Source organism: Mus pahari, chromosome 1, assembly GCF_900095145.1.
Source record: "Mus pahari chromosome 1, PAHARI_EIJ_v1.1, whole genome shotgun sequence".
NCBI lineage: Eukaryota > Metazoa > Chordata > Mammalia > Rodentia > Muridae > Mus > Mus pahari.
In genome coordinates this window covers 40,642,195-40,660,203 of record NC_034590.1, presented here as the reverse complement: position 1 = coordinate 40,660,203, position 18,009 = coordinate 40,642,195, and the positions used below count along the sequence as shown (strand labels likewise).

At 43.7% G+C, this 18,009-nt stretch overlaps 1 protein-coding gene across 1 annotated transcript; it reads left to right on the top strand.

Moving 5' to 3' along the window:
• The first annotated feature begins 4,888 nt into the window (after positions 1-4,888).
• Positions 4,889-17,169, top strand: Arrdc4 (arrestin domain containing 4). Its single transcript, XM_021199379.2, has 8 exons — positions 4,889-5,356; positions 8,936-9,002; positions 9,218-9,365; positions 11,453-11,555; positions 12,251-12,507; positions 13,035-13,197; positions 14,104-14,258; positions 14,612-17,169. Exons 1-8 carry the CDS (start codon positions 5,059-5,061, stop codon positions 14,666-14,668), a joined length of 1,248 nt encoding a protein of 415 aa, XP_021055038.1. The 5' UTR covers positions 4,889-5,058; the 3' UTR covers positions 14,669-17,169.
• The last annotated feature ends 840 nt before the right edge of the window (positions 17,170-18,009 follow it).

Sequence of the window (18,009 nt, the reverse complement as noted above, 5' to 3'; positions counted from 1 at the left end):
TAAGTATTTTCAGAGAATAAATAGGACAATCTGCACACAAAAAAATCAACAGCTTCTCTGTGTTCCAATAATGAATATTCTGTGAGAGAAATCAGGAAAAAACACCCACAGGAGCCTTTAAAAGAGAGTGAGATAGCTAGGATGGAAACCAATCAAGGAAGTGAAAGGCTGCTCTAAAATACTAAAACAGTGAGGAACCACTTTGAACAGAACACCAGACTAGAAGATGAAGAGTCTTTTAACACAAAACAGATCTAAAACTTTAAAACAAACCTGAAACTTGGATGCTACTTGAAGAAAACATGCAGAAACCAGAAACACTTCAAGATACAGAGCTGAGCAACACCTTTCTAAAGAGGATTCTAACCACTCAGAAAACGGTTAGCATGGGGATTGCACGCTAATAAAAAGCTTCTGCGGAGTGGTCTTGGTGAGCTATGCTGCATTAAATCCAAACCACTCTGAGATTCCATCTTACTACAGTCAGAATGGCTAAGATCAAAAATTTGAGTGACAGCAGACGCTGGCCAGGATGTGGAGCAACGAGAACACTCCTCCGTTGCTAGAGGAAATACAAATGAGTTCAAACGCTCTGGAAATCAATCTGGTGGTTTCTCAGAAAATTGGGAATAGTTCTACCCCAAGATACAGCTATATGTTCCTGAGCAGACAACCAAAGGATGCCCCACTATACCACAAGGACATTTGCTCAACTCCATTCATAGAAGCTTTATTCATAATAACCAGAAACTGGAAACAACAGACACCCTTCAACTGAGGAATGGATACAGAAAATGTGGTACACCTACACAGTGGAATACTACTCAGCTATGAAAAACAAAGGTATCGTGAAATTTGAGGGCAAATGGATGGAATATCATCCCCTGTGTGGTAACACAGACTCATAAAGACATACAAGGCAGGTACTAACTTATAAGTTGGCATTAGCCATAAAGTACAAAATAACCATGCTGCAATCCAAGACCCAAAGAAACAGAAATAAGGAGGGCCTAAGGAAAGGAATGATGTGCGACTCGTACTCAGAAGGGGACATAAAATAGACATCATGGAGGTGGATGGAGGAAGGGAACTGCGTGGGAGAGGGAGTAAGGAGAGGGACAGGGTTGGGGATCAGGTGTGGGCAGAGGTGAGGACTGGAGAGAGGGCTGGGGGTGTGAATGGAAATCAGTGAGGGCATCCTTGAAACTAACCGGAGACCTGGGATGGGGAGGACCCCCAGGAATCTATGGTGGTGATCATAACTGAGATTCCTACCAGCAGAGGCTATGAAGACTGAAGTGGCCACCTCCTATGGCCAGGCAGGACTTCCAGTGGAGAGGGCATCAAGCCACCCACAAAACCTTCAAACTAAAATTTGTCCTGATCACAAGATATGTAAGGATAAAGATGGAGCAGAGATTGAGGGACCAGCCAACCAATGGCTGGCCCAACCTGAGACCCATCCCATGTGAGAAAGCCAGCCACTGACACTATTAACGGTACTCTGCTATGCTTTCAGACAGGAGCCTTACATAACTGTCCCCTGAGAGGCTTCCTCCAGCAGCTGATGGAAACAGTTGCCGAGACCCACAACCAAATATCAGGCAGAGCTAGGGGAGTATTGTGGAAGAGTGGAAGATAGAAGTGATAAACCAGAATGATTAAGAACACCACAAGAAGACCTACAGAATCAACTAACCTGGGGCCATGGGGATTCACAGAGACTGAGCCACCAACCAAAGAGCATGCAGGGACTGGATTTAGATTCCCTATACATTAATGTAGATGTGCAGCTTGGTCTTCATGTGGGTCCCCTAACAATTGGAGCAGGGGTCTCTGACTCTGTCGCCTGATATTTGATCCCTGTCCCCTAGCCAGATTGCTCGGTTGGGCCTTAGTGGGAGGGGAGGGTCCTGCTGTAACTTGATGGCCCAAGGTAGGGTGGACCCAAAGAGGTGATCCCCCTTTTCTGAGGAGAAGGGGAGGGATTAATGGTGGAAAGAATTTGTAAGAGGGGGGCATGGCATGGCAGAGAGGATGGAGTGGGCCTATGATCAGGATGGAAAGTGAATTAATTAATGAAAAAATAATTCAAACAGCAGAACACCAAAACAATGCAATATTATCAATAAAAGAGCAAATGATTAGGCCTGACACTTCTAAACAGAAGTATCAGTGACATACACACATAAGCACATACACATGCAAACACACACCATAAAGTTTTATGTGTGTATTTCTGTGGTATGTGTGTGTGTGTGTGTGTGTGTGTGTGTGTGTGTGTATACATTACTCTAAACTTGACATAAAGTTTTATATGTGTGTATACCTGTGTGTGTGTGTGTGTGTGTGTGTGTGAGAGAGAGAGAGAGAGAGAGAGAGAGAGAGAGAGAGAGAGAGAGAGAGAGAGAATGTATGAATATGTTCATGGCATGAGGGGGTCAGAGGACAGCTTGCAGGAGTAGTTCTTTCCCTCTCACCAGTAGGTCCTGGGTGTCAAAGTCCAGATGGTCCAGCTTTATGGCAAGTGCCTTTACCTGCTGAGTCATCTCACCAGCCCCAACTGCTAAACATTTGTTAAAGTGCTCATGCTCACACAATCGGCTGCCTATAGTCTAAAATCATTACTGGCACAGTCATTACTGGCACAATGACTCGTGCTTATAAATGCTAGCACTTAGGAGAGAGAGGGGCGAGAAGGTCTGGACACCTGAACTACCCAGATCTACTCAGTGAAAACCCTGTCTCTAAAACCTAAAGGTTGGAGATGCCGCCTAGTGAGATAGAGCTTGCCTGCTTTGCAAAAAAAATCTTAGGTTGGATCTCCAAACCTAATAAAACAAACAAGCAAAAAACAAAACATTGTGACAGAGAGAAGCTGGCCTCTGGTAGCACAGGATGCCATGTCTACATTTCTGTCCTCGTGGCAGTCTGTACATTTCAGTGGCCTTTCACCTCTTTCCTAGACACTTAGTTTTGAGGAGAACATCTCTCCCTGGAGCCAGTGGAAGTCCAGTGAGAGGTCCAGTACTATTCATCTGCCGCCGAGCCAGTGGTTGTGATTCATCATTCAGTGTTTGTTAACACACATTGATTGAGCATTGCTTGCTTCTGTGTTAGATACAAAAGGTTAAAAAACGATGCATGAGAACAAAGTCTTTGTCCCCCGGAGGAGTGGGGGCAATAAATACCGTGCAAGTGCATGTTTAAGATCAAGCTGTGCTCTGAAGGGAAGGAAGCAGGCACCATTATAGACACTGTGATCAGGAACCCAAAGGTAGTATTTTGGGATACTAAACAGGGATAGATTTATGGCTCTTTTCGCTTTCTTTAAGAAGTGATAAAGAATCTGTGGACACCCTAAAGCCTTACTAAAGTTACAGTGTTCTCTAAGGGTGGGGTGTGACTCCTGGCAGGTCAACCGTGCTGCAGTGGATGGCCCCTGCTCGAGTGTATAAGCAGCACAGATTAGCACCAGTGAGTTCTATGACAGCAAAACACACTTTAAATTAAATCAACAATTTTGAAAAGAGGACATGAAGTTAGAATATGAAGATAAGTATGGGTTTGGATGGAGTTAGGGGAGGAATGTAGGTTGAATATGAGCAAATATACTGCATGCATGTATGAACTTCTTCAAGAATAAAAATATTATACAAATAAATAAATAAGATAAAAATTCCCATGTTGATCATATAAACTCAAAACAGTGCAGTAAAACATCCTATACTTTCAGATCCTTGAAAAAAATATCCTTCAGTTTCAATTTTCAATGATCAAACCTTGATAACAGCTTACGCACTTAGAATTTTAACAAGGGGAAATAAAGGATTACAAATTGTTAGACAAATAATTACATATATTTAAATATTCTAGATACCAAAGGATATCTAGAACGGTGTGAATTAAAAAGAAACCAGCAAGAAGAGCTGTGGGTTTGGAACAAGTCACCAAGGCACCTGGGCATGTTCAAGGACTATGATCCCGGGGTTACGAAATCCTTTTGGGTGGGGCACTTCTGTGTCAAGTATAGATTTTTTTTTCCAGACATAATATTTGCATACTTTACAATTTATGCATGTATATAACGACCAAATGGAGTATTATTCAGTCAATAATGGAGTCCTTCTGTTTGCACCAGCACCAATAAGTAGCAGCTGCTGTTTTAAAACCACGACCTTATTTAGAGTCAGAAGAATCAGAGATGGAGTCTGGCGGGACTTCAGCAACCAGGAACAGAACTTCTCAGGACAAAAGCACTTAGAATCACAGCATTCTTCCAAGACATTGGCTCTCAGCTAGTACAGGAATTCTGAGAACCAGAGAGGTGTGGGTCAGAATCATGAAAGTTAGCAGATTCCGATATGTGCTTTAAAGTTCCAAGGCAGTCAGCATAAAATGAGACTGCTGAGCTCCATTTTCCAAGAAACCTTTCGCTGGGCATGCTGCAGAAGTAATCTTAAACTGGGCCGGCTGCAGCCACAAGTTCGTGTTCTAGTACAAACTACTCTAGCGGCTCTGAGCTGGAAAGCCCGCCCCCACTATAACCATAGCAACGCTGACACCGGTGAGCCGGGTACCGCCCCCTCCCTGACAGATATTGTTTCCCATCCTCTGTCCACATGGGCGCACTGCCTCACTATTGGTCTGTGGCTCAGGACTGTGCCTTGCCCCCACCAATAAACGGCCTGTGCACGTGCACTATGGTGTCTCCCGATTGGTGAAGCCCTCCTGATCACGCACCACCGTCCTGCTCAGCCTGGCGTGGGGGCGCCAATGAAATGACTAAGTGGCCATGTACAGCCAATGGGAAAGAAGCAGGTTTCGCAACTGGCCAATGGCAGCGCTCTGTAGGCGGGCCGTGTCAACCCCTTTCCAGTCCCAGTGGGGTGTGTTAAAGAGACAGGGCCCCAGTGCGGGTGTTTCACCCGGCTGGGCACTGTGGCCGTAGTGGCCCTGGGCGTGCGGCTGGCGCCCGTGACAGCAGCGTCGCGGAGCCGGCTACCCCGACCTGGGGCCACTGCGGATCTTGGTGACAGAGCCGCATCGCCTGGCGGGATGGGAGGCGAAGCGGGAGCTGAGGGTCCCCGGGGCCGTGTCAAGAGCTTGGGGCTGGTGTTCGAAGATGAGAGCAAGGGCTGCTACTCGAGCGGCGAGACAGTGGCCGGGCACGTGCTGCTGGAGGCGGCAGAGCCGGTGGCCCTGCGCGGGCTGCGTCTGGAGGCCCAGGGCCGTGCCACCTCTGCCTGGGGCCCGAGCGCTGGGGCCAGGGTCTGCATCGGTGGCGGCTCTCCCGCAGCCTCCTCAGAGGTGGAATACTTGAACCTGCGGTTGAGTCTGCTGGAGGCCCCAGCTGGTGAGCCTGGAAATCCCCCAGGGAGGGGAGCGGGAAGGGGCGCGCCCTGGGTGCTGGGTGACACTGAGGGAAGCTTCTGGAAGGGGAGTCATCTGCTGTCACGGGGGAAGGGCAGGAGGCCAAGCCTGTGCCCCTACCTGGCTTCTAGGAGGAGGCCAGACCCTTTTGTGTTGGTGTGCCTTTGAACTTGGCTTCCTGAGATCTTCTAGTAACCTATTAGGGAATCGTTGTCATGGAAACCCGCCATCTGACTGTCTGGGTTCTAGGTCCTTCCTCACCTGGAGGCATGGAAGGTGGAATTGGTGACATTCTATTATGTGGTGCCCAGAGTTGGATGGCCTGCCGCTCCTGCCTGTCCTGGCCCTAGACAGTCCTTGGGTTCATGATGATTTGCAGAAAACTAGATCTTGGGAAGAGGGAAGTGGTACTTGGGTAGTTCGAGAGAAGCGTCTCCTTACTGGGGAACATGAGTCTCACTAAAAGCCATTAGAGATCCATTACTGTATCTCTCCCTCCTCTTAACTCTCCCCATTCAGAAAGGCCTTTGGAGACAATGCCTGCCATCTGGGGCATCTCTGACTTTTCCAGAAGTGCCCATGCATATGTATGTTGGGTTCATGTGATTGCATTTCATCATGACAATGCTAGTAACCATGAGTCAATCTTCTCTCAGTGGAAACTATTGTAAACTTTTACCTGTCTGCCTCATCATCTTGGACCTATCAAATGCCTTAAGCTTACTACCTATTGTATCGTATCCTCCTGTGGAGAAGTACAGTGGTGTCCAGTTAAATCCTCAAATATGTGCCTAACGAGAGAACTGTGCTTTGGATAATGGGGTGTGGCAGGTGAGAGCTCTTACCTGCTTTAACATCCTTTCCTCACTGTGGATTCCAGGAGGCTTTTCTCCCAGTGATTAATAGCCAACAAGGATGTTAAAGGTGGCTGACTGGAGGGAAGGCCATGGAAGAGAGAGGTAAACAGGTTTTTGTTTAAGATTCAGACCCTGCGCCTGTAAGGATGGGAACTGAACGCTACATTGATAACATCTGGCCTAACAAATAGGTTTTGACTCACAAGTAAGGTCTTGTTGCTTTGTTCCAATGAAACAGCAACATCTAGACAGCTCCCAGTTTTCCTAGAATGTGTTAGCAATGGCTATAGTTTGCTTAAAGTCAGCTTTTACTTAAGGGGTGAGGGGACATTTCCCCCACATACTTACAACTTGGAAGAACTTAGCAACTTGACACAGATTCTCAGGGTCATTAACTCCATAAACTAGTTATCATTCAATGACCTAGGGGGATTTTTTTTAAACTGTTGACCCCTAGGATCTATTTTAAACGGTTGGATCTATTTTTAAAAATCTTCCCAGAATATTCTTTAAAAAGATTATTCTTATTGAGCCACTTGCTATCAGTGTGGCTGAACCACTTCAAGTCTTTATGAAAAGATTGTGATAGAAAGACCTGGGCTGAAGAGATGGCTCAGCCATTAAAGGCTAGGCTCACAACCAAGGATATAAGAAAGTCCCAGGGACTAAAGCAGAGAATTGGCTTCAGTTCGTAAGCACCCACCAGAGTGTGACCTTACATAGCCCCTCTCCTCCCCTCTGCAACATTTCTAGATCCCAGGGCTCATGAAAAACTTTCATGAAGAGCTCTGGCTGGAAGGGCTCTGGTGGATGAAGCAGCTTCCTGTGTAGTCCTCAGTGGACAGGTAGAAACAATGAGCCATAAAACAGAAGCAGAAATGGCCGCACTGTACATCTTCTGAATGTTTCTAATTAAACATAAAAATTAAAAAGAGAAAGAAACATTTTCCCCAGTATTACAACGTTTGTCCATTTCCTCAAATTGGTTTTCTCATTTGAAGTCCCGTGTTGGCTTGCTTCTTGAGGGGCTCTTCATCTCTCTTGATCACTTTTTAGTATGCTGGCAACTCTGTTCTCTACATGCCCGTTCCCTTCATCCAAACTCTACCTCATCTGTATTCTGGTCCTCAGCCCCCGGGCCTACCATGAAGTCTCAGAACTTCAGGACTCTGTAGTCTTCACTCGATGCAGATATCCAATCGCCTTTCCTCCAGCTGTTCTTTTGAGGACCGAAGTACTCATCCTTATTATAACCCGAGCTTGCCATTTAAGTCTAGTAAATCCACATTGCTAAACATTTGTGTGCACTTTGTCATGTGTAACACGGCGATTACAAATCACACTCCATCTCAGCTCTGTGGACCTAATGAGCCCCTTGGAAATGATGAGGTAGAGAAGTGTTCCTTGATTCCAGTCCTCTAGCTCTGCTGAGACCCTCCTGAGGCTTGTGTGGCTGGCCACTCCTGCACATAGGGAGCCTCTGGGACACACACTACATCACACCACTTAATCTGAACCTGTGTCCTTCTGACTAGTTATTGTTCACGTTGCCTTCAGGTCACCTGCGTGCGATGTCTTTCTTTACCAAGTGGACCCAAGTTCCTTGTTTTCCCTTAACGTGAAAAGTAGAGAGAGGTTTAGGAGACTCATTGGGTCAGCGATGCATTTTTATTCTCGAAAGGTACAGGACTGAAATACTGCGCTGTTGATAAGTAAACCAAAGAAACCTATCTGATTAATGGTTTTGACCACATAAAGTAGAAACAAATTGAGGTAGCAAGACAAATTCCAGACCAAGTTGTCTGCCATCTTTTCTCATGAGATTGCCTCCACCTATAATGTATAGCTTTTATGAGCTTGAAGGGAAAGTCTGTCACATGCCACAGGGAACCACCGACCAGAGTGGAAGCCACAGGCTCCACTCTGAATCCACATTAAACTGATTGACTATGGAGATTCATCATAGGTTCTGGTGGTGCTTCTGGTCTTACACCATCTATTCCTAGCAAATCTGTGCATGAAGTTGAATGATGCTATCAAGAACAGAAGGGACCAAGCCTGCGTTCACCTCTGAGAAACCCCATCACTCTCAGTAGAGCTAAAGGCTGAAGAGCTGGCCCTTGCTGCTTTGCCTGTTTTGTCTATAACGATTATGAATACTGTTACCAAGTTTTCTACCTCTGTCTAAAGAATACATAGAATGAATATTGTAGTGTAGCTAAAGAAATGTAACTTGTCAATTAGTTGTAGGTACAATTTAATGTTGATATCTCATGTTAGTATAATTCATGTATGTGTGTATACATGTGTCTGCATATGAATATGTACTACATATGTATTTATGCACATATACTATATTTATATATTATACATTACATGTTATATCATATATACATTTTATACACACACACACACACACACACACACACACACACACACACACACGAACTCTTGGCCCTAGATAATACTTTATGGTAATTGTATAACTGGTCATTTTGTAGATAAAAGGTGTGTGTGTGTGTGTGTGTGTGTGTGTGTGTGTGTGTTATTTCTTGGTAAAAGACAAATTCAAATTTAATTCTCTCAATCTGTTTAATGTACTTAGTGTGTATTGGCAGGAAAACCACCTTTAAAAGATGGCTTAGATTGTGAAAACTTGTGATTTACTGTTGGCCTTAGTTAAAATGCAGTATGGTCTTTTTTAGGTGAAGGCATCACCTTATTACAACCAGGAAAACATGAGTTTCCCTTTCGCTTTCGGCTGCCATCTGAGTAAGTGATGCTATGTTTTCCATTTCTTCCCCCTGCCTTACGTCCATTATTTGAGCACCCGGTGTTCCCCAACACTGAAGTGTGTGTGCCAATCTGTGGGACCCTCCCTGTGCTTATTGTCCTTTTCCTCCTTAACCCACATTTTAACGCGTGCTTTTCCTGGCTCTGAATAGCTGAAAATAAGCTCATAAACCAAAATCTTTGGTTTATTTCAGACCTTTGGCAACATCGTTTACTGGGAAGTATGGCAGTATTCAGTACTGTGTGAGGGCTGTTTTGGAACGACCCCAAGTTCCAGATCAGAGTGTAAGAAGAGAGCTCCAGGTTGTCAGTCACGTGGATGTCAACACACCACCCTTATTGGTAAGCTCTGCCCTTCCCTCCTTTCAATAATGGTGTCTGCATTTAGTCACTGTCCACTGGTTCAGGAAGCACAATGCAACCCATAGGCGTTCCCTATAAAGATATGATTCTAGGTTGGGCAAATTACAAATTGTGTGTATTAATGCTATTGATTATATCCCTGCTGTTCAGGGCTGCTTTTGCCAAAAAGTTACACAGGCTTGAAATGCATTAATGAGCCTTAATAACAATAATGCAAAGAAGAGAGGGGTTACTTTACCAGCACGGCCATATTCTCAGGACTGTGGCATTCTAAACTCTCCAATAATAGCAGGTTGAGGAGCAGTAATTACGAAAGAGTATTAATCACACTCCGCCTGTTATTGAAGCCCAGGCCATTATGCTATGTATCCCTCCATTCTGCATGTCATTTTCTAACATTAAGTAAGTGTGTGCAGCTGCCGCCACGGCCCTTTCACTTACCATTCCTTATGACAGATTTGGCCACATTAAGGCATTGAACTTCTAATAATCATCAGGAATACTGTAGGCTGGTAAGGAGGATCAGGCTATAAGGAACAACAGAATAGGCAAGATGGGGACTAATGAGCTACATTCTTTTATCTGCACCCATATTATCAAAATAATATAAAATTATACCTTCTACTTTCATGAAAGCTGCTAGGACCAAATGGGTCTTCATTTAAATATGAATGAATGGTGTTATTTTTTACTTCATAGATAATGCTGAGATCATTTAAACTTCCCATCGTCCCATCGAGACACTGATGTGGGAAAGATGTGTTTTTATTATTGGATGTTTCTTTTTTCTAACTAATATTTTTAAAGACAAGGGAAAAGCTGGCAGCTAAAAGTTTGTTAGTTCTTATTTTCACAAGAAGTAGAATAACTGTGATGACAGATAAAAGACGTGCATACATGGGCTAGGCAGCTCCCTGCTCCTGGCACAGGCCCCCTTGAATGGCTTCTTAAATCCCATTTGGAAAAGCAGTGGCATTAGTAGCTTATATCTTTTTAAACTTGTATAGAATTTTAAAACTGTCTATAAAATTGCCACAGTTTTTACAGGAAATCACTTATTGAGGTTTGCTTTTTGTCAAAAACAGATACTTTAGTATAATTTCTAAAATAAGTGAATAATAAAAGGTAGTCAGCAACAGTATTTTATAGAAAGCTTTAAGTTTTGAACAACTAAGTGTTTTTGCTCACTTTGAAGAATAGAATCCTATAGTGGGCATAATGGGCTTCACCACATTTTCAGGCCTGCTGATACAAGGTATGTTGATGCCTGTAAAGCCTCCAGACTAGTCCCAGGAGACTTGAAAGTTCTGTCTGATATGTAAGCAAAAAGACTGTCTTCTTATCCCATGGAGTTTAGCCAGGCAGTGTAACATTTTGATTGTAACAGAGTAAAGATTTCCTGTTCTTTGCATTGCCTTAAAACACAATTCTGTCATACTAATAAGAAAGGTCAGGGGTGTAAGGGTGCTTGCTCTGAAAGCAAGAAAATGGGAGTTCAGATTCTCAGGACTCATGCAGAAGCTGGGAGTGGACACACATGCCTTTAACCCTAGACTTTGGGTATGGAAGCCAGTGGATCCCAAGGGCTCACTGACAGGGTAGCTAGCCTAGATTAAAAGGCAAGCTTCAGGTTCACTGAGAGACCATGTCTCAAAAAAAGAAAAGAAGAAAGTGATAGAAAAGGACTCTAGACCTTTTCCTCTGCCTTCTGCATGTCCCGGCATGGATGTACACACCCGTGTGCACACACTTGTTCATATGCTACACCATACCCACCATGTATATAATGGCAGTTCTGTAATATTTACAGTATGAAAAGGACCCTTGATCACTTTTCTAAAGGATGTGTCATTTCTTAGAAACACAGTAACTTCAGGATAAAGTTGGATGATGTCACACAAGTTTGAATCTGAGACTTCACTCTAGTTTTCCTGAGAAGGAAATGGCTTTCAGCACTTGGTGTCATGAGAATAAGAAAGATTGATATTTCTTTATAATTATTCTTCAACGGAAGGTAAGTTTTCTGGAGTGGTTTAATGACAGTCCTTTTGTTTGTCACTTCCAAGACTCCTATGCTGAAGACGCAGGAGAAAATGGTTGGCTGTTGGCTTTTCACCTCCGGCCCCGTGTCACTGAGTGTCAAGATCGAGAGAAAGGGCTACTGTAACGGTAAGCAACACAGGAAATCCGCAGAACAGACTCATGATCAAAATGGTTTTAAACAGCAAGCTTTACAACCTATGAAGTGCATCGTATTTTAAAATATAAGTAATTAACACTTATATATTGTAAGACCATGAATAATGGTCACCAGTATAATTCCTGCTTTTCTGACTCTAACCTGGTGGCTTCAGTCACCGAATGAAACTAAGGAGGTCGGGAAGTGCTGGAATTTTACTTTACTATCATAAAAGAAGATAGAGGGCTCTCGGAGAGTTATAGTATAGATGTGTAATGTTGTGAACTAACCTGTCTGCCCCTTCGTTGTTTGTGCCTTATCCCTGTGAGTTCCCAAGAAGCAAAGGCTTCGCTCACTGATGGGCAGATGTTTATTCCTGGGCTCTAGTGAGGTTGTTAGGAAGCTTTATACTTAGCCTCCTACTGCATCATTTCTGTATGTGCCTTAGCTTAATTTATGCATACTGCTCATTTACACATCTCGTCATAGCATTAGTGTCTTTTTACATTGGAAAAGTGAGGAGTGCAGTTGGTATTAAATGTCAGCTTCTGCATTGAATTTCTATTCCTCTCTCGAAGATTTCCCACAGAAGCTTCAGTAGTGCTGGGCTGGTGCAGTTTTTAGCAATGCCTTGAAATTCTCCTGAACCATCCCTGAGTCCTTCTCATTTCTTTTCTCTCTTTAGGAGAAGCTATCCCTATCTATGCAGAAATAGAAAATTGTTCATCTCGGCTGGTCGTTCCTAAGGCGGCCATATTCCAAACCCAGACGTATTTGGCTAGTGGAAAGACAAAGACAGTCCGGCACATGGTCGCCAATGTTCGAGGAAACCACATCGGTTCTGGGAGTACGGACACGTGGAATGGGAAGATGCTGAAGATCCCACCTGTCACTCCATCCATCCTGGACTGCTGCATCATCAGAGTGGACTACTCCTTAGCTGTAATCAAAGCTTCTTGAATCATTAAAAAATACGTAAAGCAGAGCAGCGAGCCATGTGATTACAAATATGACATCTAATTATTGCATCAATACTTGGAAAAATGTTACCATTGCTATCATTTTGGGGTACATGAAGACTGGCCTTCACTGTTAAAACCCTATCTCTACCTAGGGGAATTGAATGCAATAATCTTAAAGGAAGTGAGATGATATGAGGAGTGTTTGTTACATGGAACGTAGGTTAATTTTCCAGGAATGTTACAAGTCGTGCCAACTTACAGTGAAACACGTGAAGGCCACAGTTCCCTGTCACAAGCCTGTCCTGTCATTAGTGAACTCTTCATTTTGTCTGTTCTTCCTTTATGCTTATTCAGGACAATTTACATTTGTCCTCGGTGGCTTGGTGGCTTGGTGGGGTACATTTGTTTCTATGAGAAGGAGATTGGAATAGCTTAGTTCCCGTAAGGTTTACCCTAAACCTGTGCCTTCCTAGCCCTCATGCGTGCTTCTTCTTTTGTACATATCAGGTATACATTCATATCCCTGGTGCTAAAAAATTGATGCTGGAGCTGCCTTTGGTTATTGGTACAATTCCATACAGTGGCTTTGGCCGCAGAAACAGCAGTGTCGCAAGCCAGTTCAGTATGGACATGTGCTGGTTGGCACTGGCTCTTCCGGAGCAGCCTGAAGGTAAAACATTCAAGTCATCCGCAGTGAAGTGTTAGAGAGAGACTAGCTGACAACAGAACACGCCAGGAGTAGGTGTGCACATGTCAGCTCTCTCCCACCACATCACTGTCTACATGGCTGTGACCAAATGCCTGACAGAGGGCCCAGCGTGGGAGAAGGGTTTGCTTGTCTTAGAGTTTAAAGGTGCAGCTTGGTGTGGCAGTGTGGAACGTTTTAGCTTTGGTTGCAGGAGTGAGAGGCAGCTGGTCACTTTGCATCCATAATCCGGGAGCATAGGGTGATGGGTGCCCAGTATGCCTCTCTTAGCTGAGCAGGGGCCCCGGGCTGTGGACAGTGCTGCCCACATCCAAACGGTTCTTCCTTCTTCAGTTCAGTCTCTGCAAGCTCCCTGACAGCCATAGCCTGTGTTCTGTCTCCTGGGTGATTCTAAATCCTGTCAGGTTGACAATGAAGATGAATATCACAACTACTCAATTGTTTTATACTACAAAGAATTAAATAACATTCCTGGGAAAGGAACCTTGAATGTTTACTTTAGCTATGACACAAAGCCAGTGATAAGCACAGGAATAAAATGGCCATCTATCTCCTAAGGCTAATTTGTAATATTAAAACAATGTAAGATGGTTGAAAAAGAAGTATAGACTGCATATTTTCTATAGCTACATCTCAGAGGTATTTATTTGCCTAGGTTATAACATGTAGATCACGCAAAAAAAAAAAAAATAGAATGTAATTGAAAATAATATTAGTAGCTGTGTATTAAGGGGACCAAAACTTGTCTTGTGGTGACCATAATAGCTCTCGTTTGACTCCATTTCTTGCTTTTATAAGGGTTCGGAAGACACACAGTGATTTTTGCATTTTAACATGGATCTCTTAGCTCAAACTCCAATTCTGTTTCAGCACCACCAAATTACGCAGATGTGGTATCTGAAGAAGAATTCTCCCGACACATTCCTCCGCATCCTCAGCCCTCTGACTGTGAGGGGGAAGCCTGCTACTCAATGTTTGCCTGCATACAAGAATTCCGTTTCCAGCCTCCCCCTCTCTATTCAGAGGTAAAGAGAATTAGGCTCATTATGCGCTCTGCAGACACTCCCCTCCACTCACTCATGTGCTGCTGCCATCTCATAGTTGGGAAGGTATACGTATAAACTTGTCCTTACAGTGTTAGATCATCACAACCGCTTACCGCACTTTTTTGGGGTGTTTTGCTTGTGAGCTATGTCATGTAGTATTGTGGATTGCCTTGAAGATGTTTTATTTTGCCACAGAAGATAGAGAACTCAGTCGCCGGTGGGGGTCTTCATGACAGGTGGTTACCAACTCAGGCTTACAGCCATTAAGTAGTTAGAAGTAGGTAGGAGAACCAAGGTGCTACGGCCATCACCTCTCTCTTCTGTCTCTGTAGGTTGATCCACATCCTGGTGATGCCCAAGAGACCCAGCCTGTATCCTTCATTCTCTGAACAGACTCCAGACTTCACTGTGTTGTTACCAACTTAGAATATTGGTTCTTTTGCCTGCCTTGTTGGATGAAAGAAAAAGTTAACTTCAGAACATCGGTGAACTTCAAGTCCGAAGATGACAGAAATGAAAGAATATGAGAACTTTTAGTGGGACAGGGGAGTGGTTACACGGTTTCTAGGGCGGGTTCCCTTGCACCCTTTAAAAGTGGATGAAAATATGAATTGAAAAACGGGAAGTTCTGATGGTAAGAGAGGAAGTGAAAGAATGCCCAGACTGTTGAACAGAGGAGTCTTAAGGAATTGGGATTTTACTGGATGTTACTGGAGTGTGCTTTGACCAGGGTTCACACACAGTTGTGAACTTACGGACTTGGTAGGAAGACATGATTTAGGGGAACAAGACAGCTCTGAAGTGAGTGCGAATGAGCAAGTGGTCTACTTTCAATGCAATTGAAGTCCCCAGGTCTTGGGGTCTTCATGATTTCTTATCATGTTACCATAGCAAGGATCCAGGTCCTTGCTGGAGTCAGTGGTCATGTGACATCCTGATGGAACTGACAGTGGCTCCAGTCTTTCGTGAGGAAGCTAGAACAGATTCCTTAACAGCTTGCCATATCAAAAGGAAAAGAGGAATTGTTCATGAACTTGTGTGTTGTGAAGGGCTGTACTTCTTACACTTTTAAGAACTGGTTGCAGGGTGTATGTTTGATTTTCCTCATTCCTTATTTACCTAGGGAATATTAGAAAAAGGAGAAGTAGGCATGACATCTTTGGGATCCCTGATACTGACACAGAACAGAGTGTTCTCTTATCCTACCTCTAGTGGCTTTGTCAGCCCTGCTGGCCTCAGAAGTCCAGGCCTGACTGACCTCTGGGGTTTCTGCTCTATGCAGTTAGCAGACTCCTCTCAACCTGTCACTTGACCTGAAAACTAGACCAAGGGAAACACCCACAAGCTCAGCATTAAATAGAAATAAATATAAACACCTAAGATCTTAAGAAATCACAAATCAAAAGAGGACAGGAACTTGCCTAGACTTGGTTCCTGTGAAGAGGCCTCAGTGGGTGGATGGCAGTTTCTGTGTAGTGCATTCATGTTCCAGTACATTAGTAATTCCATTTATACTGTGATTTTTTTTAAAAAATTGTTTTGGTGCAATATTTTGTTGTCTTTGAGCCTCAGGATATTCAGACCTAAGGACTGTGTTGCTGCTGGCAGGGTCAGCCATGTCTCTACCAGCCTCCTCCCTCTGTTCACAGTCACATGCTCAACTGTTTTGCCTCCAGTCTGTTGGTCCCAGGAACTGAGAGCATTTCAGGCACCAGGTGGGAGGGAGCCTCTCACAGTTAAGAGCTGGACAAGCCAAATCCTAAGGGTTTGATTTAGAAACCCTGGTGCTTCCCAGGCAGAGTGTTGTGCCACACCCATCGTGGAGATGGACTTACCTTTCAGTCACCATGGTCCCTTAGAGACATTCTTCTAGGGTGAAATTTTTATATCAAAAGTCAGTGGACCATTCGTTCAGGGATTTTTGTACCAATGTTCAGTAAGTGTGTACTTCTCCCCGCTGACCATCTTAGTGTCAAACACATGTATTTCACTTTATGCCATTGTCAAAAATGCCAAATGGTATTGCCAGTAACTGTGGTATGTGAGAATCACCACAAAACCTTATTTCTTGTTTTTTGGTGTTTTGTTTTGTTTTTAGAGATTTCTTTATCTTCTTTTCTGTTGTGTATCTGTGAACAGTTACGATTGTTCACATTCCATCTAAACTGATTTCATTTTTGCCATGAAAAAGATGGTGAGCTGTCTGTTGGCTTCCAGCCTGTAGTTTACGCACTATGTCAAGTCATGGGCCACCCATGAAACCAAAACGAAGGGAAAGAAAGCAACAGTACGGAGTGGACAGAGAAAATGGAGCGCCTTGGCTCCCTGTAGATAAGCCCTGGCAGTCGGGTTGGTTAGAGGAATCATGAAGTCCCCCACAAAACGGAAGCACAGCTAACAGTGGCATTGAAGAGTGCAAAGATGTAACTTTATACCTGTCTGTCTGTCTGTCTGTCTGTCTGGCCTGAAGCTTATACCCAGGATAACAGAAATGTAGAAAACTACATCTGAAACCCTGTGAATGACGATCAGACTTGTAGCTGCTAACACTTGCCTGTTTAGTCCCCTCTTGCTCTCATTTAGTTTGGGAAAAACAAAAAGTGCCCTTAGGATTTTCTTTTGGATGCACAAAGCTTGCGATTCAAAGTGAGCATCTTTTGGTGCACACAGATCCTTCCCTTCCGCTGGAGCAGAACTTTACTTTCTGTGTCTGTTTTGCACAATAAGAAAGTCAGTAGGCAAAGGTTGTGTTTTTGGTAAGTTCACTTGCTTTTTAAATTTTTTATTAAAAATGTAATAATTTAACCAAGGGGAAAATAAAGATTGTATTTTGTATTCTTCTTTGAACCCCATGGGTTCCTTTTTGTTAATAAAATGGTTATACTAATGATCTGGGTGGCTCATTCTTTATTCCTGCGTTGATTTCAAAGACTGAGTTAAATCATTCTAGACATAAGGAAAATCAGTAGCCACACACACAGCATCCTGATATTAAGGTCATTTGTTGATGCATGAGATCAAGCATAAGACCCTATCTGGAGCCTACTGGGTCTGTACACAGGGCAGATGTCCAAAGACATGCAGGTACTAGCAACCCAAGAAGGCACTGACAGAGGAAGTGTAAAGTGCTTGAGTCAAGAAGAGAACATGCCTTCTTTTATTCCAAATGGCAGATTTAATTCTCAGTTTTGGGTGTGGGCTTTCATGAGCAACCTAGCAAATGTCTCCTTTTCATGTACATACACAGGTGAATGTAATCATGGCATTCAAAGGAAAACGTGCTAATTCATCTCAGGAAACCTGTCCAAACCTAGCCCCAAACTAACGTTGGCTAACCCATGATAAGTTGGTTGCCTGGTTGGTTTGTATCCACTTGTTTTTAATCTGGGAGATGGCCTTCTATCCGCATCTTTGCATCCAAATATATGTCAATGCACTCAAATTGAAATACTTGTCTTATATAAAAATCCAGGAAAAAACTTGCAAGATTACCTACGGTTTCTGTAGTTTGTACTGGAAGACAGTGGCTTGTGAAGTTTCAAACTAGGCCAGACACTACGGGAAAAAGAGGACACAGCTCTCCAGTTACCAGTGAGTTTATCAGAACCCAGAGACAGGGAACCTTAGACCTTGGCCTACATTCCCTGGGAGGTCTCTACTTGCTCTGAAATGTCCTGAGTCTACACCTTTAAGGAAGCAATGAAAACAGCCATTGCTTCATTTGCATGGC

Excerpts from the sequence above, each read along its gene's own strand:
- Arrdc4 (XM_021199379.2), top strand. The coding sequence starts at position 5,059 with ATGGGAGGCGAAGCGGGAGCTGAGGGTCCCCGGGGCCGTGTCAAGAGC. Across the intron at positions 9,003-9,217 it reads CGCTTTCGGCTGCCATCTGA|ACCTTTGGCAACATCGTTTA; the intron begins GTAAGTGATGCT and ends GGTTTATTTCAG. Across the intron at positions 11,556-12,250 it reads GAGAAAGGGCTACTGTAACG|GAGAAGCTATCCCTATCTAT; the intron begins GTAAGCAACACA and ends TTCTCTCTTTAG.